Source organism: Lynx canadensis, chromosome A1 (assembly GCF_007474595.2).
Source record: "Lynx canadensis isolate LIC74 chromosome A1, mLynCan4.pri.v2, whole genome shotgun sequence".
Lineage (NCBI taxonomy): Eukaryota > Metazoa > Chordata > Mammalia > Carnivora > Felidae > Lynx > Lynx canadensis.
Window position 1 is genome coordinate 21850007 of NC_044303.2, and position 25241 is coordinate 21875247.

The window sequence follows — 25241 nt, forward strand, 5'->3', positions numbered from 1 at the left end:
GTTTGGGAAAAAAAAACCAAAATCTGAAGGAAAAAGAAAATTTAGCATACATAAACCGACTACCCAGAAACCATCACCATTAACTTTTGTAAATTATTTTTTCTATGTGTATGTTTTGTGTATTTGTGTTTTGTTTGCTTTTAAACAGTTCCATAATATGGAATGCTGTTTTTAACATTTCCATTTTTTTTTTATTTTATTTATTTATTTATTTATTTTTTTAATTTTTTTTTTTCAACGTTTATTTATTTTTGGGACAGAGAGAGACAGAGCATGAACGGGGGAGGGGCAGAGAGAGAGGGAGACACAGAATCGGAAACAGGCTCCAGGCTCCGAGCCATCAGCCCAGAGCCCGACGCGGGGCTCGAACTCACGGACCGCGAGATCGTGACCTGGCTGAAGTCGGATGCTTAACTGACTGCGCCACCCAGGCGCCCCTAACATTTCCATTTTATTTCACATTCTTTGCAAACATTTTCATAGCCATACAATGTACTGCATTTCATCAAATCTAAGAAGCCATTGGTTATAAGTCATATACTTTATATACCATTAAAAAAGAAGGAAAACAACCTACTATTTAGGGTAAAGTTTCCTCAGTTGTAAAAAACACCTCAATTTCAGAGATGTTAAAATGTTTTTAATAATGTCTCAGAGAAAACCCTTAGTTTATCTTGCTAACATAGATTTCCAGAAACAGAAGTAAATCAGAGGTTGTGAACATTTAAGAGTTCTAGATTCATACTGCCAAATTACCGTCCAAGTAATATTCCCATCAGTGTGACCCGAAGGGGAATGGGATCAGGGAGATGTACCAAGGGGGTTGTTTAAGTTGTTTTGTATTTTTTAAGCTGGGTGGTAAATATACAGGAACTGGTTACATTGTTTTCTGTTTCTTCTTCTATATGCCCCAAATATTTTATCTAAACCAAATTAAATTAAAATATTTAAGATAAGGGGCATCTGGGTGAATCAGTTGGTTAAGCCTCCAACTCTTGATTTTGGCTCAGTTCATTATCTTATGGTTTGTGAGTTTGAACCCCGCATCGGGCCCTGCATGAAAGTGTGGAACCTGCTTGGGATTCTTCCTCTCTCCCTCTCTTTCTATCTCTCTCTGCCGCTCCCGTGTTTTCTCTGTCTCTCAAAATAAATAAAATAAACTCAAAAAAATTATTAAAAAAAATAAATAAGATATCTAAGGGGAAAAGTGCTGTTGAAGCATTTTGATTAGCTTAATGGTGTCACAATCCACTTGTGAGCCAACTGCTGTAGCCAAGGCAGTGGAAGGAATATTTTGGCCACGCCTGGGTCATGTTCTGCCCTTTGGGTAGGGTGGGGTGGGAAGTAGAGCAGACAGGTCTATCACCAGGAGAAACAGGGACCAAATAGCTACCAGAGATTTTCTTTTTCTTTTACTTTTCTGATTCAGTTATTTCTGCTTCTATTGTTGCTATTTGCATCTCTCTCTTCTTGGAGATTTTTGGGGTGGTTTCCTTTTTAACTTGAATTCTTATTTATCTTTATTCCTGTATGAATTAATTATAATTGTAGATTCTTACCCTCCCACATGTCCTACCAACAATAACAAGGCTTCCTTTCAAGAATTATTTCTGATTTTTAGCATTTATTTTGTTGAACCCTTGTGGGTTTGATTCCTTCTCGTCTCATATGATTTTTAGTAAGCATACACAATCTGTTCACACACAAATATGTTTGCTAGAGATTCAGTTAAGAAGTTACAGACTTTCAGAACTCTGTAGGTTTTTGTCTATGTTCTTCTGACATTTAGTTTTGTGGAAGTTCAAAGGCAACTTGACTTTTATCCTTTGTTTTTGTTAAGGTCATTTTATAGGAATGAGCTTTGAGAGCATAAATTTTGTTTCTTTTAAAAGCCACAAGACACTGAATTTGGGGTGTCATCATTAATCTCAACTAGAGAAGTTCTTTAGGGGAATAGAGGTTTTGATTTTTTTTTTTTTTTTTTTTGGTCTGCTGAAGCTATTACATCTTTCTTGCCTCTGCTTCATTTTTTAGATTTTTTTTGTTCTTGTTGGCTTCCTCCACCTCCCCCCATTGTTGTAATACCTGTTTTTGTAGGATAACACTTTATCTTTTCCACATCTCTGTAATATACATATATAGGTGCTCAGTAAGTGTTTTTTTAATGAACAAATGTAGACTGACTAATTTTGTACCTTTCAGTTGTCCTCAGTCAATTTTCCATGGGGTCATTTCTGCTCTGTGCAGGTTTGGATTACTAGACTGTATGTGTGTGTATGGATATGTGTTTTTGATCTTTCATCTTGGCTGGGTTTTAGCTGAAGTCCTTTTCTCTCTCTCTCTCTCTTTTTTTTTTCTTCCAGTTACGTTTGTTCTGTCTCCTACAGAGAACTGATTTTGGAGGCAACCTTTCCTGCCTAAGCCCATAGGGCATTTCTCCCCTTTCTTGGGCTGCATTTTCTTTTTTTTTTTTTTTTTAAATAGACCCTACATTATTTGTTGTTTATTCTGTTTACTCACTCTTGAAAATGGAAAAGTACAACAGGGCCAGTGTCAGTCCACAGACGTTTGTTTGCTGCATGGCCTGCTATCAGCACTACACTAGAGGGCATGTTGGTATGCGCGGCCTCCATAGTTTTCAGTGCTCAACAGGCATTCCTCTAGTGTCAGTCTGTTGGACATAATCTGGCATCTTCTCCTGTCCCTGCTTCCTGCTTTGCTGAAATATAATGTATATTCTAACAACTCTGAGGTGGACTTTATGGAAAAATTACTACTACCCCTTTCTCCCCAGAAGGCACCATTTTCAGGACTCTGTCATTCCTTTTGTCTCTACCTGAAGCACTTTGTCTTTAGCCATGATGGATAGATAGTAGGAGTCAAAGACAGAATGGATATGGACCAGTGATGAGCAACCTAGAGCTCACTGTATATAACCGGTCTAATTTCAAAATATGATGCTCTTTCTTTAAGAGCCCTCTCTTACAGTATGGCAGTTCCTCAAAAAGATTAAAAATAGAACTACCTCATGATCCAGCAGTTCCACTTCTGGATATTTATCAGAAGAAAATGAAAATACTAATGTGAGAAGATATATGCACCCCCATGTTCATTGCAGCATTATTTACAATGGCCAAGAAATGGAAACAACCTAAGTGCCAAGCAATAGATGAATGGGTAAAGAAAATGTGCCTCCCTGCCCCTGCCCCTGTCCCTGTCCCTCTCTCTATATATAATTCACACATAAGTATGATTCACCCACAAAAAAGAATGAAATCTTGCCATTGATCAATATGGATGGACACTGAGGACATTGTGCTGGGAAAGTAAGACAGACGAAGAAAGACAAATATTGTATGAGTGTACTTATGTAAGTGGAATCTAAAAACAAAACAAAACAAAAACGAGCTCATAGATGCAGAGAACATATTGGTGGTTGCCAAAGGTGGGGGGGTGGGAGTGGATGAAATGGGTGAGGGACAGTCAAAAAGTACAAAGTTCCAGTTACAAAAAGCAAATAAGTCATGGGGATGCAATAAGTAAAATAAAATAATTAAACTAGTATTAACAAACAAATACAATGTATCTGGCCTTTCCCAAGGCATTCGGCAATTTTTTTCGATATCTTCATAAATGAAATGAAAAAATATGAGTTAGGGTGATATGACTAACTGAATTCACAGTTAAAGTTTTTGAAAATGAATGCCCTCATTTTATGGATAGAACAAATGACACACAGACAAGGGTGATAATTTCTGAATCATAGTGAATCAGTTACCAACCCAGACCAGATGAAGTTTTGTTTAGCAGGTAGTATTGAGTGCCGGTGGCTCATTTGTTAAATGACCAGTGGGGTAAATGATGTGATGCACATGCAAGTGACCAGCGTGGCTGCCCAGAGTAGGAAGGGCAGCCAGGAGTTTGAGGGCGATACAGGAAGGTGTTCAGTCTAGAGGTGGGTGGGGCTGGTTATGATCTGAAGAGAACAGAGCAGTTAGGAGAGTTTCATCTTAATTTGTGGAGGATCAGGGGCTGGGGCTGCTTAGTTTGAGATACAGGTTTTGATTTCCTCATGATATTGATCCCAGAACTGAAGAATAATGATCCTATGAAATTTAAAAATATTATTAAACTGATTTTATATATAGTGGTTATAGGAAGTAGATATACCTAAAATATGAAAATAACGAATTCAAGAAAGGAATACTGTATTGAGGGGCATTATACTCTGTGTCTTTCTTTCCCTCTGTTATATGATCTCATTGATCCTAAAATGTTTATTTTCTCCATTTAATAGTAAGTTCTAAAGAGCAAAGATTGTATTTTTCTTGTGCATAACTCTATCCTAAGTACTTAGCAAGATTCTCGTGCTTAGTACTTACTGATTGTTGAATGAATAAATGAACAAACCAACATGCAAATAAAAAGTTGGGACACAGCAAATCAGGAAATGCTGGGTAACTACCATGTTAACATGGGAGTCCTGAAAACATTTGTAATTTTACCAGAATTCTCATTAGAATTAGCTCAATACAAGGAGAATTGAGCAGAGCAATAAGTAATGAACAAAAATCACGTCATATGATACCATATTCTAATTTGTTTTTTGTTTTGATGTCAGGAAGCATTTAGTTGAAATTCCCACAGTCAATTATCTTCACCTTAGTGCAGAAGAACCACATGAGGAAAAAGAACAATTACACAAATGCATTTAGCTAAAAAAACAATAACTTATAATGCTAAGTATTTTGTCATTAAATATTTAACAATCAAAGAATAAATGTACATTTTTTAAAAGAAAAAGTGTGTGAGTCAAAGAGCCAGAAATATCTAGGGCACTTAATTAAGACAATATCATATCTCAATTATGTCTCAATTATTATTATGTCTCAATTATTAAGACAATATCCTATCTCAACTATGTCTTTCTCTTTCATGAAATAATTTATTCATTATGACGTAGAACCTTTTGTAATAATAGCAGCTAAACATTATGGAGTACCTTACTTATACAAGGCCCTATGCAAGGTGCTCTACTTTTTAATCCTCATAATCCTAAGAGGGAGATATTGTCATCGCATTTACAGATGAGAACAGAGCCTATAGAGGGATCACATCCTGTGCCCAAGATCACTCAGGTCGGAAGCAACAATTTGCTTGCTCTGCCCAACTCTGTAATGACTGTTTCAGCACCCACCCTACTTCCACACTACATATGCTTTTAAATTATATGCTACCTTCATTTATTTATGTGTAGGGCTGATTACTAAAGAAAAACCTAGTCTATCTTTATAATTTTATTCTTGAATTTTATTAAGGTGCATTATATAATATTCTTCTGATTCTCTCTTTTTTGCACCTGACACCATCCACTGAGAATCAGTGTGATCCTCACATGCTTTATCTTTGAATCCTCTGTCAACTTTCAGTATCCACTTTAGAGGCTCCCTGGGTCTCTTAACTTGCTTTTCAAACTTATCCTTGCCTTGAGGGTGGGCAAGTTCCCTTCCCACTGACTTTCCCCACACTGAAAAGCTGAGGCACCCGACTGAAAACAGCATCTCTTCTGAAAACAAGAATTGTTTTTTTAGGTCTTCTGTTTTATCATCAAAATCCACACTTACCACTTTGATTTCTACTTCATAACATATACATATCTCACTGGAATTCCTGATCACAAACAACACATACTGAAGGAATTTATTGGAAGGATATAAAGTAGCTCATAGAATGGCAGAAATGCTAGAGAATCAGAATCGGAAATAGGAATCTAGGGGGATTAGGGATTTAGGACCATAACCATGGTTTTGCTATAGGAATAGCTAGTTAGAATGCTGCTATCCACTGATGTGCATGTTTGTGTATACATGTTTGCATGATATCCTGCATTGATTAACTGCATCATTGTTAGTAAGAAAAATATTAGAAAAAATGGAATTAACCCAAATGTCCATCAATAGGGTATTGGTAGAATAAATGATATAGTAATTTAAGAAGAAAATGGGGCACCTGGGTGGCTCAGTCGGTTAAGCATCCGACTGCAGCTCAGGTCAAAGTCTCATGGTTTGTGAGTTGGAGCCCTGCCTCAGGCTCTGTGCTGACAGAATAGTATATTGGATAAAAGTTATTGTAATAGAACTAACCATACACTCATAGAATGATATTCAAGATATTTTAAAAAATGGGAAAAAGTTACAAAATAATGTTTAATATTATTATATTTTTGTCTTAAAATATATTTATTTTGGAGGTTCCTGGGTGGATCAGTCAGTTAAGTGTATGACTCTTGATTTCAGCCCAGGTCATGCTCTCACAGTCGTGAGATCAACAACTAACAGCATGGAGCCTGCTTGGGATTCTCTCTCTCCCTCTCTCTCTCCCCTCACCCACTCACGTGAGCATGCCCTCTCTCAAAATAAATAAATATTTAAAATACATATATATATATACGGGGTGCCTGGGTGGCTCAGTTGGTTGAGCATCTGACTTTGGCTCAGGGCATGATCTCGTGATTTGTGAGTTTAAGCCCCAAGTCTGGCTTTGTGCTGACAGCTCAGACCCTGGAACCTGCTTCAGATTCTGGGTCTCCCTCTCTCTGCCCCCTCCTCCACTCATGCTCCGTCTCTCTCCCTCTCTCTCTCAAAAATAAACATTAAAAAATTAAAAAAGTATATATATATATATATATGCGTATACATATATATATATGCGTATACATATATATATGCGTATACACATATATATATGCGTGTGTGTGTGTGTGTATATATATATATATATATTTAGGGGCACCTGGGTGGCTCAGTCGGTTAAGCAGCCCACTTCGTCTCAGGTCATCGTCTCGCGGTTCACGAGTTAGAGCCCCGCGTCAAGCTCTGTGCTGACAGTTCAGATTCTGTGTTTCCATCCCTCTCTCTGCCCCTCCCCTGCTCATGCTCTGTCTCTCTGTCAAAAATAAATTTAAAAAAACGTTAAAAATATATATGTTTATTTCTATATGTATAAAAAATTTCAGGAGGAATATATACCAAAGTTTTTTTCTCTAGGTGGTTAATTAATGGAACACTTTGATTTATTATATCATATTTCTGAAGTGTTTGAAATGTTTTTGTTAATAACTATAAAGTACTTGAATATGCCTCTCCTCATTGAAGCTTTCAATTATAATTTTCTCCCTAATACTTATATTTTTAGTGTAAGTAGGGCAATGACAGCCATATTTAGCTTTCTCTGCTCTACGTAAATAGATGTTCTCAAAAACAAGAATTAATACTCCTTTTCCTCACTCTCCTCACCCTCCACTGTGGTAGGCCTCATTTCTTTAGTGAGTATGGCCAACTGAATATGGAAGAGTAAATAAAGAACAGATTCTAAATAGTTTCACATTGCAATTTTGTGATTGTCATGGAGTAGCATTAAATATTGCTTTACCACAGTATGTAGATTCTAATCCCACTTTTGTTTTACATTTTTATTTTATCTATCATTGTTGTCATCACTCTCATCAGTTAAAATAACTAGTTTTAAATATCAGCTTATTCTCTAAAAGTACTCCTTTTCCCATTGGGATTTTTTCCCAATCATTGTAGTGTAGAAAAAAATTTTAAACTTTGAGTAAAAACTATTAGGCAAAGTTTTAAAAATATGTCTTAAAATACTTATATGTATTTAAATTTGGTGTAAAACTTGATGAAACTCATTTTAGTTTGATCAATATTTAAAAAAATTGTTTTAAATGTTTTATTTATTTTTGAGCAAGAGAGCATGAGCTGGGGAGGGGTAGAGAGAGGGGAACAGAGGATCCAAAACAGGCTCTGTGCTGACAGCAGTGAGCTCAGTGCAGGGCTTGAACTCATGGACCTTGAGATCATGACCTGAGCTGACATCAGACTCTCAAGCAACAGAGCCATCCAGGCACCCCTAGTTTGATCAATATTAATATTTCAAATTATTGAATTAAGATTATTAGAAACTTATAAGACATTTTGGTATAGTAATTTAATCATGTTAAGAGTTAAAATAATTGCAAACTGGTGGAACCACTCTGGAAACAGTATGGAGTTTCCTTACAAAATTGGGAACTTGCAGCCCAACATTTATAGCAGCATTATCTACAATAGCCAAATTATGGAAACAGCCCAGGTGTCCATTGACTGATGAATGGATAAAGAAGATGTGGTTTATATATACACAGTGGGATATTAGCCATAAAAAAGAATGAAATCTTGCCATCTGTAACAATATGGATGGACATGTAGGGCATTGTGCTAAGTGAAATGTCAGACAGAGAAAGACAAATACCATATGACTTCACTCATGTGGAATTTAAGAAACAAAACAAACAAGCAAAGGGAAGAAAAAAAGAGAGAGCAGCAAACCACGAAACAGACTCCTAACTATAGAGAAAAAACATGGTTACCAGAGGGGAGGTGGGTGGGAGGATGGGTGAAATAGGTGATGGGGATTAAGGAGGGCACTTGTGATGAGCACTGGGTGATGTATGAAATGTTGAATCACTTCATTTTATTTATTGAACACCTGAAAATAATATTACACTGTTAACTGACCAGAATTTGATTTAAAACTTTAGGAAAAAAATTAAAAAGAGTTAAATTCATGATTTTTGTTTGCTTATTTGTTTGTTTTTAGCATTCTGTATTGGAAGAAGAGATTTCTATAGATGAAAAAGATGCCTTTGTTTAGTAAATCACACAAAAGTCCAGCAGAAATCGTGAAAACTCTGAAAGACAATTTGGCCATTTTGGAAAAGCAAGACAAAAAAACAGACAAGGTATGAACTAAAACAATAATGTTATTTTTTAAATGCATATGTTCCAAAACCAAAAACCAGTATAAAAGCTTGATGAAGAATCCCAAATATGGTCTGTGATGCTCACATAAAGTTTCTATAAATACATTTAAGTGTGGCGGGGCACCTGGGTAGCTCAGTCGGTTAAGCATCCAACTTCAGCTCAGGTCATGATCTCACAGTTCATGGGTTTGAGCCCCATGTCGAGCCCCATGTCTGTGCTGTCAGCACAGAACTTGGAGCCTGCTTCGGATTCTGTGTGTCTCTCTCTCCCTCTCCCCTGCTCACCCTCTGTCTGTCTGTCTGTCTCTCTCTCCCTCTCAAAAATAAATAAACATTAAAAAAAATTAAAAAAATAAATTGATTTCAGGTTTTATGCAATTGTTAAGTCTGTTGCCTTGAACTCTTAGTTCACTCTCTTGAGCCTCTGACCAAACTTGGATCCCTTTAGACTATAGAGCTTAAAAATCTAAGGGGTTACACTGGAATATAATGTTATACTGACATGAAGGATAAAACAGTTTTTGTTTTTTGGGTTTTGGTGGGGTTTTTTTTGAGAGAGAGAGAGAGAGAGAGAGAGAGAGAGAGAGAGACAGGGCATGCACAAGTGGGAGAGGGTCCGAGAGAGAGGAAGAGAATCCCAAGCAGGCTCCATGCTGTCACTGTGGAACCTGATGTGGAGCTTGATCTCATGACTGTGAGATCATGACCTGAGCTAAAATCAAGAGTCATATGTTTAACTGGGTGAGCCACCCCAGGTACCCCAAGACATTTTTATTTAAAGCTCAACTGATAATTTCTATGACAGTGAACCTCATTTTAACATTTTTCAAAGGTCCTACTAAGCAGGGTTTCCTCATAGGAAGGATTGTTTTTATTATTTGATTCCTTCAAAGGGATGTTGGATCCTGCATATTCAATTTCTCTCTAAAGTGACTAGTATATGGCAAGACTTAAGAGATCTATAAAATAAATATTCTTCAGTTCACAGTATCTTTCTACCTCAATGTATAATACAATCTTGTATTCTTATAGGAATGTAGGAATCTATTTTCTATCCGACATCTTATAAGGGATGTAGAACTGTATTTTAAATTCTTGTGTAGTTGTATAATATTGAACCAAATATTGGCCCAATTAGAAGAAATGACCTCCATAAAAGAGTAAATATGAATGGCAGAAGACAGGAAAAAAAAAACCATAAAAAGATACTCATTTCCATAGTAGTCAGGAAAAAGCCAATTAAAACCATAGCACATTCCTATTATACACCCACTATCTTGGCAAAAATGGAAAATGTCTCATATTAAGTGTTGGCAGGGATGGAAAGCAAATGAGAACTTTCATCCAGTGTGAAGGATAAAGTACAAACTGGTGTTACTGCTTTGGAAACCAGCTTAGTATCATCTGTCGTATATGAAGATGTGCCTGTGCTAAAACCTGCAGTTCCACTCCTAGGTACAAACTCTAGAGATAATCTTGCACTTAGGCACCAGGATGCATGTATAAGAGTGTTCATAGCATTGCTCTTCATAATAACCCCTCAGTGGAAACAGCCCAAATGTCCATCAAAGGTAGAACTGAAAAATTGTAGTCTCACCATCAATGGAATACTTGAGAGCAATGAAGTTTAAGGCACTGCTGCCTACGTGCAACCGCATGGATGAATCTCGCATACATAATACTGAATAAAAGAAGCACCTCATAAAAGGACACAGGTACTATTCCAAAAAGTTCAAAATTGGCAGAACTAGACTATATTGTTTTGGAATGCAAACACAAGTAAGAAAACTGTAAAGAAAACTGAAGAAATGATGGTCATCAAAGACATAAAAATATTTTCTTCTAGGTTGAAAAGGTTGCCTTCAGGTGACTTCAGGGTTTCTGAAAATACTGTGTTCTTGCCCTGTGTTATGGTCACATAGCTGTTTGCTTTATAATTATTCTAAACTATGTAGAATATGAAATATTCTTCTCTGAGTAAATCTCACACTTTGAAGAGACTTCCAACCTTTAATAAATTAAGGATTGTTTCAGTCAGATCTTAAGATGTATCTGGAAATTATGTTTTTAAAGTAGTGTTATGCTGCTATGAATTACTTTTATTTAATTTGCCTTATTCTCTTAATTTCCTGCTTCAATTATAATGATTACAGTAGTACACTTGAAAGTATAAAACTATATTTCTTTTAAAATATTCAGCAAATTAAATTATTAACTTATTGGCCTGTTCTCCTTTGCTCCCCTGCATTAATTAAAAAAGATTTATTGAGTAAATTCACATGCCATATAATTTGCTCCTTTAAAGGGCAAACTTTAAAATTTACAATTCAGTGATTTTTAGTATTCTCACAAGGTTCCACAATCATCACCAATATCAAATTCCAGAACATTTTCACCACCCCCAAAAGAAATCCTGTACTTGTTAGCAGTCATTCTTCATTCTCCCTTCCCCAAGCCTGAGCACCCACTAAATCTACTTTCTACTTCTATGGATTTTCCTATTATTCTTTAAAATATAGAGAATTTTTTTTTTAAGTTTCCTAGATAGCAAAAAAAGGCAATGATTATGTGGGAGAGATAAGTGGATTAACAAAATTTAATGGGTTTTGATAATCGATTGTGTGTTTGACAATTTTTTTTTAATTTTTAAAATTTTTTCTTAAAAAAAATTTTTAATGTTTATTTTTGAGGGAGAGAGAGAGAGACAGAGTGTGAGCCCGGGAGGGGCAGAGAGAGGGGGAGACACAGAATCTGAAGCAGACTCCAAGGTCTGAGCTGTCAGTGCAGAGACCAACGTGTGGCTCAGACTCACAAACCATGATATCATGACCTGAACTGAAATCAAGAGTTGGATGCTTAACCGACTGAACCACCCAGATGCCCCAACAATTCAGTTTTATTACTTAGTCTGTTAAAAAATCAGAGTAATAGGAATTTGTTGAAAAACCTTAACAAATGCTTTGAATAAAGACGAGTAGCTACGGATAGGTCTTCAAAACAGTCAATTTAATTTTTAAGAGTAAAATTTATAGTTAATTACTAGCAAAGTTGGACTATGAATATGGTTTTAAAAGTTTTTTTTTTAAGTTTATTTTGAGAGAGAGAGAGAAAGAGAGAGAGGGAGGAGTGGGAGCAAGAGAGAGAGAGGGGAAAGAGAGAGAATCCCAAGCTGGCTCTGCACTGTCAGCATAGAGCCCAGTGTGGGGCTTGAACTCACGAACTGTGAGATCATGACCTGAGCCAAAATCAAGAGTCAGATGACTAACTGAGTGAGGCACCCAAGGACCCCGAATATGTTTTAAAAGAAGATTGTTTTAATTACATTGACTAACTAGAAATACTAGAGATATTTTTTATGTGAATAAATTTTTGCAACATTTTCCAAAATAGAAAAAGAAATGTCTATGAAAAAGTGTTTTTTTGTTTGTAACTGTAGTGTTCTTTGATCATAAATAAACAGAATCCAAAAAGTAGATTTGTTCGTTTGTTTGTTGATAGCTTGAAAATATTCATTCCTCATAACTATGAGTATATTTTTTGTTCACCAGGCTTCTGAGGAAGTGTCGAAATCACTGCAAGCAATGAAAGAAATTCTGTGTGGTACAAATGACAAGGAGCCTCCCACAGAAGCCGTGGCTCAGCTCGCACAAGAGCTCTATAACAGTGGCCTGCTGGTGACATTGATTGCTGACCTACAGCTGATAGACTTTGAGGTAAACTATCTGTAAAAGGATGACGCTTCTGTTTTTTAATTTTAGTGTATACAAGATCATAAATACTTGACTTTTTCTATTATTACCATTCATATATTATATAAAAACCCAGTATTTTTCTAAAACTTCTAAAATTTCTTTAATAAAGCAAAAATGTATCTTATAGTTAAGTTTTCTGCAGGTAGGTAGCAAGGTTGGTGGCCAATAATAATAGTAATAATAAGAGATAACTTTGAGTGCTTACACATGCCATACAGTTCTAAGCACTCATCTCCTTTAATCCCCCCCCCTTTTTTTTTTTAATTTTTATTCTCAAGTTAGTTAACATACAGTATAGTCCTGGATTCAGGAGTAGAACCCAGTGACCCATCTCTTACATATGACACCCAGTGCTCATTCAGAAGAGTGCCTCCTTAATGCCCATCACCCATTTAACTCACCCCTCACGCCCTCATCTCCTTTAATTCTTAAAACTACCTATGTGATTGCTACTATATGATTAGCCTCATTTTACTGATGAAGAACCTAAAGTTCAAAGATAATAAGTAATTTGTGCAGTCACTCAGGTACTTAAGAGCCTAAGCTGTATTCAAGCTTAATGTCTCTCAGGCCTGTTCATTTAGTTAAAGTATTATACCAATGATTTAAGAAGTTTGTTAAATGCTAGTAATATAGGATATTTATCTCATTTTGAAAGCAGTTATACCTCATTTATCTAGATAATAAGTGAGCTAAATAAAAAAAAATTTAGAAATGTTAAGTGGTGAATAAGTATAGGCATTTAATTACCTGTGGCCTGAGAGCAGTGTTTTTCAGTGAACAGGCTGTATGTAAGGCAAGTTTGGCCATTGGCTGAGTGATGGAAGTCTTAGCTTTGATTTGTTTGCTGTTTTGTTACCACCATTACTAAGTGCTTGGGTTTCTATTGATTTTCAGAGATAGAAGAAAATGCAAATTTCTGAAATAGCTTTTAGTTTTCTCACTGAGGAGATGAAAGGAAAACTAATTATGGTGATTACAGTGATTAGACCAAGATAAGGTCAGGGCTCTGGGGATCTGTGGAAATACTAGCCCACAGCTCTTTGGATGGCTTAGATAGGGGAAGATTTTTGGCTGAGGGCACGGGGAGGAGGAATGCAGAGCAAGACTGTTCTGGAGACGGGAAGCCAGGTGTGTTGGCTGAACACTATACTGAGTGGAGGACCCCAAAGGGTCCAGACTTCAACTCATCCTTCCTTTCAGACACACCTGCCTTTTTCTTTCTTTCCTTCCTTCCCTTATCTATTCTTCTGTCTTTGACATTTCTGCTCAATAATCTCTTTTCCTACTTTCTCCTCTTGCCTAGCTCGCTCACTCACGCTCCCCATCTTACTCTTCACTTTTTAAACTGGCCATATGTGGAATGAAGTGTAGTTTTATCATTGCATCTGTGTATTTTCATGTTTCTTTTATTTAGTTTCAAATGAGATATTATGAACATTTATAGGAGTCGTGCCTAGTGGAAAAATACTTGGAATTAAAATTGTTTAGAGTCCCTGCTGTGCCATTTGATAGTAATGTAACCTCTTTGAGACTAACTTTTGTCATCTCTAAAATAGGAAAAGTATGAACTTCCAGCAGTTTTAAATATTAAACTGAATTTTAAAAATACATGTTGTATAAGAACAATAAATACATGTACAGACTATACACAAATGTCAGATAGTATATTCTTATTTCCTCTCTTAAACTGAAGTTAAATGTAAGCTGGTTTATTTTTGTTATAATCCTTGATTTTTTTTTGTTTATTATTTTAATTTTAGATTTAGTTGATCAGTGACCATAAATGGGAAAAATACTCCCTACTTTTGGATTATGGTATTGTATTTCTATAAATCTCCTATTGTTTTGAAGATTTCCCTCAAAGCAGCAGTATATTAAGCCATTATCGTGATTAATTCGTATGTTAGCTTGAGTTGGTTTATGAGATTAGCCCAATTTGCAGTTGGATGCTGGAAGAAATATGACCAAGGATGGTTATGTTTTGAAGAATGAGTCAGGGATGAGATGTCATGAGGTCCAGTGAACTAGGAAAGTCTTGAGCAGCCACAGAATAGTGTTGGTTCAAAGCACTACCCAAGAATTAGGGAGGTAAGAGTATATCAAGACAGATTTCAGGTATCTTGCAACTTTGCTTAGCGTTGGTTTAGATATCAAAAGAGGAACAATAAGAACTACTTATACAAGACTCTGTCAGTTAAGTGTCTGACTCTTGGTTTTGACTCAGGTCATGATCTCAAGGTTCGTGAGTTCGAGCCCCACATCAGGCTCCGTGCTGACAGTGGGGAGCCTGCTTGACGTTCTCTCTCTCTCTCTCTCTCTCTCTGTCTGCCTCCCATCTCTCAACAAATAAATAAACATTAAAAAAATATTTTTGGATTAAGACATCCAGTTGCCTAAAAGTTGACTTACACGTTATCAAGTCAACTTTTACTGTCTGGAATCCTTAGGGAAAGAAGTATCTTTCTGAATATTTTCATTTTCCATGTAAGTGAAGATTAATTCTTCAAATAAAGGAAGTCAAACAAATTACTTTTGTGGATTACATTTTCTCTAAAATGCATTGTATACTTGCCCCTCTCCAAAGTAGTATTCTAGATATAATTTTTTACTGTTGACTCAGAACTAACATTATGAAGATCTATTGTTGTAGCAATAAAACAGCAGACAGTTCTTTTTGTTTTCAACTTTACTAAGGTATAATTGACCAGACAGTTCTTTCTTGACTTTGTCCATTCAACTGATGTAACATGATGCCTAGAACTCGGTTATAAATGAATGTGATGTTCAGTAGGTGCGGCTGTCCTTCTCAAGCCCATAAAAAAATAGATACTTATAAGTACTTCTTGGTTGACTAAGTGAAAAACAGTTAAAATTTAGGACAGTTCAATTTTAAGCATTCCACTCATGACATACAGTATTTTCAGGAAGGAGGCACCATTTGTAGCATTATTAGCTTACTTGCAGAAATGTGCTATGTATCTCTATGGACTGGAGGTACTAACCGTCAGCCTGCAAGCAGCATCTTTCTATCTCAAGCCTAAAGTATCCATATAAGCTAGTGACAGCTTGAAAAAATTCATCCTAACTTTAGAACTCAGTCTAATCACACAGAACTCTGCCCTCCTTGTCTCTTGGTTCGTAGGTAGAACTGGTATAGCCCCTTCTGGATTGAAAGTATCTTGAGTACTAGAACCCTGTTGCCCACACCTAATGCTATACACACTGGTTGGTTGAGTGAATGAATGAATGAATGTAGGCATGAGAATGAGAGCTTGAAGCAGAGGTAAGGGAATTAGACCAAAGGAAAGTGTTCTGAATGCAGCAATAAGCCAGTTTTCTTGAAGAATTAGTAAATTGTTTAGAAGATAATTCAAGAGCGATGATAACATTCTAGTAAGTGAATAGCCTCTCATGGGGTTTTTGGAAAGTACAATAGTCATCTGACTGCAAAATTTCTGGTATGTGTTTATAACAGGAAGAAAAAGATATTTAGGGATGGGCTATAGCTTTTGTCAGATAAACTAAAAGGATGGGGCATTCCTTACAGAGAAAAGTGAACTTTTAGAAGACACTGAGATGGGTTTTTTTGTTAGTTGTAAAAGTTTAGGTCTCTAGGCAGTGTCTGGAAGGAAAAGACTAAAAGGGAAGAGCTTAAATTTCCTTTTGCAGAGTAAAGTAACAGAAATTTGAGAAATGCCCTCTCTTTGGCTCTGATTGATGGAAGTAGGGGAAAGTTTTGGAGTGAGGGAAAGAGATTCCAGAACCATGACAGAGAGAAGGGACTTAAGGAAAAAGATGATCAGGAATTCTGACAAACCTTTAAAAATAGCGATTCATAGAATTCAATTTGAAATTGTTTCTGCACTATGCTATAATTACCCTTTGTTACCTTTAAAACTTTGATAAAAGAACTATGTACTAACAGTATATGCTGAGTGAAGGAGAAAGGGTGGTTTTCTATACTTGGAGGCAACAGGGTGTTGAGGAAATAACTAGCTGCAGGAGGAAGGACCGGGAACAGGGTTGAGGGGAGCTTGGAGCAGGGGTTCAGAATCCAGAGCTGACAACAGTGATGGTGGCCATGGCAGTGGCTTAGATTGGGTAGCAGGCACTGCCTTGGGAAACTGTGTGACAAACCCATTTCTCCTTCAGGAATCCAGAGCAAAGTAGTCCATTGGGGAGGGGAAGGTACTGGAGGATCCTACTATTTTGTAAATAAGGGTAGTTAGGAGGCACACCTTCGAGTTAAAATTGTGGGTGGCTCAGTCAGTTAAGTGACTGACTTCAGCTCAGGTCATGATCTCACAGTTTGTGAGTTCAAGCCCTACGCTGGGCTCTGTGCTGACAGCTCAGAGCCTGGGGCCTGCTTTGGATTCTGTGTCTCCCTCTCTTTCTGACCCTCCCCCACTCACACTCTGTGTCTCTCTCACTCTCAAAAATAAATATTAAAAAAAAAAATGGGGCACCTGGGTGGCTCAGTTGGTTAAGCGCCCAACTTCAGCTCAGGTCGTGATCTCCCAGTTTGTGGGTTGGAGCCCCTCATTGGGCTCTGTGCTGAGAGCTCAGAGCCTGGAGCCTGCTTCAGATTCTGTGTCTCCCTTTCTCTCTGCCCCTCCCTTGCTCATGCTCTCTCTCTGTCTCAAAAATAAATAAAACATTACAAAAAAATTAAAAAAAAAAAGAAAGTCTCATTACTTTATAGCTATAAATTTTTAATCTAATCCTTTAGGCCATAAAGTTGCTGACAGAAAGGAACTACTTCTGCATATTATTATGAGGTTAAAAAAAAAAAAAAGACTTGTGGCTGAGATTGCAAATCTTCAGATTTTATGGGCTCAGGATCAAACTCAGAGCTGTGTTTTTTGAGGTTTGGCCACTATTCAAGACACAGCTTCAGACTCTGATGTTTTGAAACACAATGTGATAGGAGATCAAAGGATGAAATTTATTGATGCATTCATTTTAAAGAAAGGCAGGTGTGCCTTGCAAAACTAGGGTGGATGCAAAGTCATCTGTTCGGGCTGAATTAGAAAGTAGTTCAAAGAAGCAGAAAACTTTCTGTTATGATAATTTAATCTCTAAGGCTTAATTCTTGCTACATTAAATAAAAGTCAGCAAAATGAGTACTTCAGTATCAGCTTCTCATTAACCCATTTTATGGTCCTAAATTTTTGAAGATTTCTGTCCCTTTTTAAAAACCCTTTTCTGTTCCCTGGCCTCCTCTTTAAAGTGGTCCTTCGCCTTTGGTTTTATTACTATAAAAACGAAAAATCATAAAGCCTTAAGACATAAGCTTTGACTATGCTTCATGCATAATTTGAAATGCTTACCATGTGTATAGGGCATTGATTCTACTTGGTCTTCATTCTGTTTGGTTGTTTATTTTGCACCTGCCATTAAACAAATTAAGTTACAGAATTTACAATTACAGGTGAGGAAGTACTATATCATATTAAATGGAATTTTATGTTATTGTTACCCTAATGCCCTCTTAAAATAATGAATATAAACTTTAGAAGCATTTATCCTATAAAGGTACATAATATGTGGGTGATTTAAAATGGTGTTGGAATCAGGCCCTTAATCAGAAGCATAACATGTTAATTGGTTGTATTCTCCCTATAAAGACAGTGACCGTTTTACTTTGACCCTACTATACTTTTTAAGCAGTGTAACCTGCCATAAAGATAAAGACTGCTCATGCCATGTATAATGTACAGAATGTTTTGTCCCCTCTGCTTTCTGGGGAACACTGGCTCCTTCCCCACCCACATGGTTACAGTGGGAGCAGCCATTTTGCATGGCTTGACACCCTGCCCCCCACACACAGCTGATTGGCTTAGTAGTGGATATCTGATCAAAGGGACAGGACCACAGTATTCTGCAGGATTCTGGAAGTGAAACTGAGGTAGAACCTCAGTCTCCGACCAGGAGCTAATGGTATTCCACGCGATTTCTGTATCGATGGTCAGGTTTCCTACCATGTAAATGAAAAAAGTAGGAAGCCAGCCTGCAGAAAAGACAGAAAGAAGAATGATGATGGGGAGAGAAATAGAGGGTCAGAGAGATAGAGATAGAGGGCCATCCTTGATGGGATTCGTGTCATAGGTAAATATAATTATACTGAAAAAAATTTGAGAGCAACTCATCCTGAGCTAGCCTGTGTTTGGGTTCTTTGAAACTTTCCCAGTACCTGTAAATTAGTTTAGCTTGAATTTTAGTTCCCTGCAAAAGTGCTCATCCATGCAGTGAATACTCCCCACCCCCAGCTCTGCTTATCTAGTTCTGCTCCCGAAAGTCAGTACAAACATTTGCCCTACACACCTTAGCTCTCCCCGTCCCACTCCGCAAGGCCAACCTGTACAGGAGCAGAAGAGAGAAAGAAGCGAACAGAGGAGAGAAGTCAATGGCTACAATTATGTTTCATCTTTTTAAAAGTTAAGGTATAATTTACAAACAGTGACATTCTCTCTTTTTAATATGCAGTTCTGTGATATAGGAAAATTCCATCACCCCCCAAATTTTCCCTTGCCCCTTTGTAATCCTCTCCTTTTCCTACCATCAGCTGCTGGCAACCACTGGTCCATCTTCTGTCCATGTATTGTTTGCCTTTGTAGGTGTGTAAATGGAATCGTGGAAAATGTAGCCTTTTGAGTCTGTCTTCTTGCATATAGTATAATGCATTTAGGATTCGTCCATGTTGTTGCTGTGTATCAGGAGTTTGTTCCTTTTCATCACTGAGTAGTATTCCACTGCATGGATATACCACAGACCATTTATCCATTCTCCAGTTGAAGGATATTTGAGGAATTTCAAATTACAAATAAAACCTTTATAACCATTTATGTACAGTTGTGTGTGCCAATGTAGGTTTTCATTTCACTTGGGTAAATACCTAGGAGTAGGATTATTGGGCAGTATTTGGATTTTTTGTTTGTTTGCTTTGGCTTTGGTTTTTAACTTCAGTCACTGATGTAAGTGTTGGTGGTATATCACTGTGATTTTAATTTGCAGCCTCCTAATGACTCATGTTGTTGAGCATCTTGTCATGTGTTCATTTGCCACCATATCTCTTCCTTTGTGAATTGTCTATATAGATCTTTTGCCCTCTTTTTATTTGGTTGTTGAATTTTGAGAATTCTTTATATATCTTGTATACAAGTCAATGGCTACAACTTTAAAGTGGGTGCCTGCTCTGTTTTACTCCTGTATTTGCCTTCTCTTACTTATGTTATCAGCGAAGGGTGCTCTTTATCATTAGTTACTTCTGATTGCTGTTCATTGCTTCTTTCTTCCTTCTTTTTCTTTTTCCTTATTTAACTCCAGTGACACTTCCATATGTATCATTCATTCTGCAAATAATCTTTGAGCATCTCCCGTCAGGGCTGACCTTTTTGATTTTGCCAGCTTAACGCAAGTGCTTCTTCAGGTTTGGTATCTGTTCACTTACATTATATGTTATTTTAGAATTACTGGCTAATTTAAGGCATTTTTGGTCATTTCTAGATGTTGTTTTATTATCATGAAACATTTTCTTGTCTTTTTTTTTTCTGACCACTTCTAGATCCAGAACTTGAGACCTAGCAGTCTGATGGTTGGCTGAAGACTGGTTTTGAAATAGTTAAGGCTTTACTCTAGTTAGTGTGATGAATGGATATCTGCATAGGTTATGTATTATGGAAAGACCATCATTAATCATCTTGTACCTGTTTAAGGTTTCTCTAATCCTTTCCATTCTGATCCTTTCCTCTGATGTGAGAAACTGTTCCTGGTATCAGAGCTTGTTTTTGTTATCCACAGGGGGCTTCCTTTGCCTTTGCACACTATTTGCTAATGAACCAGAAGAATGTTTTTCTCTGTGTAAAAGTTGGATAGAGTTCTGTGGAGCTTCATTTCTACTGTTCACTGGAATGCCGTATGGAAATGTTCTTGTGGCATTTCACTGGGAAGTATGAAAAACATGCTCTTATGACTTTTCAAAGAGGACTGATATTATGTAGTATTACTGTAGAGTCTAGAATGGTTTGAATAAAACATTTTATTTTTAATTTAAATTTCATTTTATTTTTTTTAATTTTTTTTTAACATTTATTTATTTTTGAGACAGAGAGACACAGAGCATGAATGGGGGAGGGGCAGAGAGAGAGGGAGACACAGAATTGGAAGCAGGCTCCAGGCTCCGAGCCATCAGCCCAGAGCCCGACGCGGGGCTCGAACTCACGGACCGCGAGATCGTGACCTGAGCCGAAGTCGGACGCTCAACCGACTGAGCCACCCAGGCGCCCCTAAATTTCATTTTAAATTTTAAATTTTATTTATATTTACAGCTGTATCTCTTATACAAGTGTACTGCTTAACATCTATATAAATGAAATTGAGATAGCATGAAGTAGCATACTAGAACCTTTTTTAGTATTTTAAAATTATGAGAGCAACTGACCCCAAAGCATCCTTTTATTTGTTTTTAAACATTTATTTATTTTGAGAGAGAGAGAGAGAGAGAGAGTGCGAGCAGGGGAGAGGCAGAGAGAGAGGGTGAGAGAGAATCCGAAGCAGGCTACGTGTTGGGTGTGGAGCCTGACTTGGGGCTCGATCCCACAATCTGGGGATCATGACCTGCACCAAAATCAAGAGCCAGACACCCAACCAACTGGGCCACTGGGTGCTCCATCTAATACATCCTTTTAAATTGAAGGCTCAGCTCCTAATTTTCTAAATTTGGATTTTATGTAGTGTTTTTTCTTAAAGGAAGATATAATTTGCTTTCCCAAGTGCCTGTGTTTTTTTTTTGTTGTTTGTTTTTTTTATCTTTCTTTCTCCTCTTTTCTTCAATTCTTCTTTCTTCTTCCCTGGCTCCCTTTCTTTTCTGCTTTCTTAATTTTCTCTCTTTCTCCCTTATTTCCACCCCTCTCTGTTTCTCTCCACGGAATAAAGTGAAAGCAATGGATAGCCATAGATTTTTCTTATATTTAATTATTGCCAACATTTTGATATTATTTCTGTCAGTTACATATACCATAATTTATGTAAGCATGCCTAATTCTGGACATATTGTTTCTAACTCTATAGTATCACCACTATGATTAAGACCTCTGTGCCTGAAATTTTTCTTCTGTATTTAACATTGTTATTTAGGATTATTTCCTCAGGCTAGATTTCCCAGTTTGAGATTCTAGAACATCATTCAGGTATTATTTAATTGCTTTATATCCTCACCAGCAATGTATGAGAACCAGCATCAAATTTACCATTTAAAAATTCTGGGATGGGGCACCTGGGTGGCCCAGTCAGTTAAGGATCTGACTTTAGCTTAGGTCATGATCTCACAGTTTATAAGTTTGAGCCCCACATCAGACTCTGTGCTCACAACTTGGAGCCTGGAGCCTGGAGCCTGCTTCAGATTCTGTTTCTCCCTCTCTCTCTGCCCCTCCCCCACTCGTGCTCTGTCTCTCTCTCTCAAAAATAAATAAACATTAAAATATTAAAAAAAATTAATTCTGGGACTCTGGACTTAGATGACAGCATAGGAGGCTCCTGAATTTCCCTCCTCCTATGGATAAACAGAAGGTACAGTTATACATGTGGGAATTCCCTCTGAGAGAAATGCAGAAATTCAGCTAAGTGATCCCTACTCATTGAGCAACTGAGAAAATACCCACATCAAAATGAGTGGGAAAAGCTGAGACATACTCTGGCCATAGACCCTACCCACTGGCATAGCACCATGCTGTTGGGAGGGAATCCTAACACCCATCTTCTCTTTGAGGAGCAAAGGGTTTGAACCACACATCTAGTGCCCCTACTTTTAAGGCTGTCAGCTGAGGGATGGGCCCCCAAATCACCTATGTATGAAAGCTAAAAGGGCTTGCATTCACGAATCCCAAAGGACTCTAGCAAACAAAGGAGCAGTTCACGGGTGCATGAGCACTTGCTGTAACTATCCCTGACTCCCCCGGGCTAGGCACAGAGGAAGCCAACAGGAACAACCATCTCCCAGTCTTTCTCTGGAAGGGGGTTTGATGCATACTTTACAAGCTGCTGTGTGAGGTTCTGGCCTTTAATTAACATGGATCTACTTGCTGGCTACAGTCTTCCAAAGGGCCCAGAAGAGCTAGTGGGCGCTTCCCCTGCTTTCTTCCACCAGCTTGCTCCAATAAGAAAAGCAATAATAAATAATGCAGGGAAATCTCATGTACCTTGCCCAGTTTCCCTGATGGCAATATCCTGCAAAACTATAGGGCAGTAACGTGATGAGGATATTGATATTGATAAAGTCAAGATATAGAAATTTTCCATCACTACAGAGATCCCTCCACTTGCCCTTTTATAGCCACTCACCTCTGACCTCTAGCAACCACTAATCTGTTCTTCATTTCTGTAATTTTGTCAATTCAAGAATGTCATGTGGGGCGCCTGGGTGGCGCAGTCGGTTAAGCGTCCGACTTCAGCCAGGTCACGATCTCGCGGTCCGTGAGTTCGAGCCCCGCGTCGGGCTCTGGGCTGATGGCTCGGAGCCTGGAGCCTGTTTCCGATTCTGTGTCTCCCTCTCTCTCTGCCCCTCCCCTGTTCATGCTCTGTCTCTCTCTGTCCCCAAAATAAATAAAAAACGTTGAAAAAAAAATTAAAAAAAAAAAAGAATGTCATGTAACTGGACAATGTGTAATCCTTTAAAAAAAATTTTTTTTGAGTTGACACACAATGTTACATTAGTTTCAGGTGTACAACATAGTGATTCCATAAGTTTATAATTTATGCTGTAGTCACCACAAGTGTAGCTACCATCTATTCCCATATATCACTATTACAATATCACTGACTATTTTCATTATGCTGTCTTGATTTATTTCTTCCATAACTGGAAGCCTGTTTTCCTACTCCCCTTCACCCATTTTACCAATACCCCCACTTTCCTCTCCTCTGGTAACCATGAATTCATTCTGTGTTTATAGGTCTATTACTGCATTTTACTTGTTTATTCATTTGTGGGTTTTTTTTTTAGATTCCACATGAGTGAAATCATATGGTATTCATCTTCCTCAGTCTGACTTATTTCACTTAGAATAATACTCTTTATGTCCCTCCATATTGTCTCAGATGGTACAATCTTATTCTTTTTTATAGCTGTGTGATATTACAGTGTATATATATCACATCTCTCTTACCCATTTGTCTGTCGATGGACATTTAGATTGTGTAACTTTTGTAGCTGGCACTTTTCACTCAGCATAATTCCCCAAGATTCATCCAGGCTGTTGCATGTATCAAAGTTCATTCCTTTTGGGGGCACCTGAGTGGCTCAGTCAGTTAAGCATCTGACTCTTGAATTCTGCTCAGATCATGATCTCAGAGTTTGTGAGATCCAGCCCTGCATCGGGCTCCACACTAGTGGCACAGAGCCTGCTTGGGTTTCTCTCTCTTCCTTCCTTCTCTTTGCCCCTCACCCAAATAATAAATAAGTAAGCTTTAAAAAAAAAAATCACTCCTTTTTTATTGCTGAGCCCCTGGTATGGATGTAGCATAGTCTGTTTCACCATTTACCTGTGAAGGATTTCTAGGTTGTTTCTAGCTTTTGGTTATCATAAATAAAGCTGCTATGAACATTCATGGCCAAGTTTCATTTCTCTGTGATAAATACTAGGAGTGCAATACCAATATAGTAGTTGCATGTTAAGTTTTTAAAGAAATTGCCAAATCGTTTTCCAGATTGACCATATATATTAGATCTCCCACCAGCAGTGTACAAGTGCAGTTTCTCTGCATCTTTGTCAGCATTTGCTGTTGTCACTTTTTTATTTTAGCCATTTTGATAGGTATATGTAGTAATTTCTCCTGGTGGTCTTAATTTGCATTTCCCTAATGGCTAATTATGTTGAACATCTTTTATGTGCTTGTAGTCATCTGTAGATATTTGGTGAAATATCTCTTCATGTCTTTTGCCCATTTTCTAATTGGTTTGTATTTTGTACTGTTAAGTTCTGAGGGGAGCACCTGGGTGGCTCAGTCAGTTAAGCATCTGACTCTTGATTTCAGCTCAGAACATCAGTCATGGTCGTAAGATTGAGCCCGTATCGGGCTCTGTGCTGAGTGTGGAGCCTGCTTGGGATTCTCTCTCTCCAACTCTGCAACTTCCCTGCTTGTTCTCTGTCTCTCTCTCAAAATAAATAAACATTCAAAAAAAGTTCTGAGGACTCTTTACATATTCTAGACACTAGGTTTTTGTCATATATATGTTATGAAGTTCTCCTACTCTGTAGCTTGTCTTTTCATACTATTAATAAGATCTTTTGCAAAGCTTAAGTCCTGAATTTTGATGAAGTCTATTTAAGAGTTGTCTTAAACAAGTCTGTTTTTGTTTTACAGATTGTGCTTTTAGTGTCAAGTTTAAGAATTATATGCCTAAATCTAGTTCCTGAGGATTTTCCTCTATTTATTTCTAGAAGTTTTATAGTTCTACATTTTATATTTAAGTCTGTGATCCATTTCGAGCCAGTTTTTTTTAAGTTTATTTATTTTCGAGAGAGAGAGAGAGCATACACACAGGTGCACACACGAGTAGGGAAGGGGCAGAGACAGAGGGAGAGAGAAAATCCCAATTAGGCTCCACACTGTCAGCGCACAGCCTGATGTGGGGTTTGAACTCACAAACTGTAAGATCACGACCTGAGCCAAAATAA

The 25241-nt window shown here is 37.5% G+C and overlaps 1 protein-coding gene across 14 annotated transcripts in view; it reads left to right on the forward strand.

The window, feature by feature from the left end:
* CAB39L (calcium binding protein 39 like) overlaps nt 1–25241 on the forward strand; it is a 132033-nt gene that overhangs the window by 40335 nt on the left and 66457 nt on the right. For 13 of the 14 annotated variants that reach the window (XM_030310370.2, XM_032595043.1, XM_032595103.1 and 10 more), the window contains 2 exons: nt 8650–8791; nt 12361–12525. In XM_030310370.2, coding sequence (XP_030166230.1) covers nt 8681–8791; nt 12361–12525 — 276 coding nt within the window. In that variant the 5' untranslated portion in view covers nt 8650–8680. The remainder of the gene's footprint in view (nt 1–8649; nt 8792–12360; nt 12526–25241) is intronic. The other variant, XM_030310402.1, reaches the window with a different exon arrangement.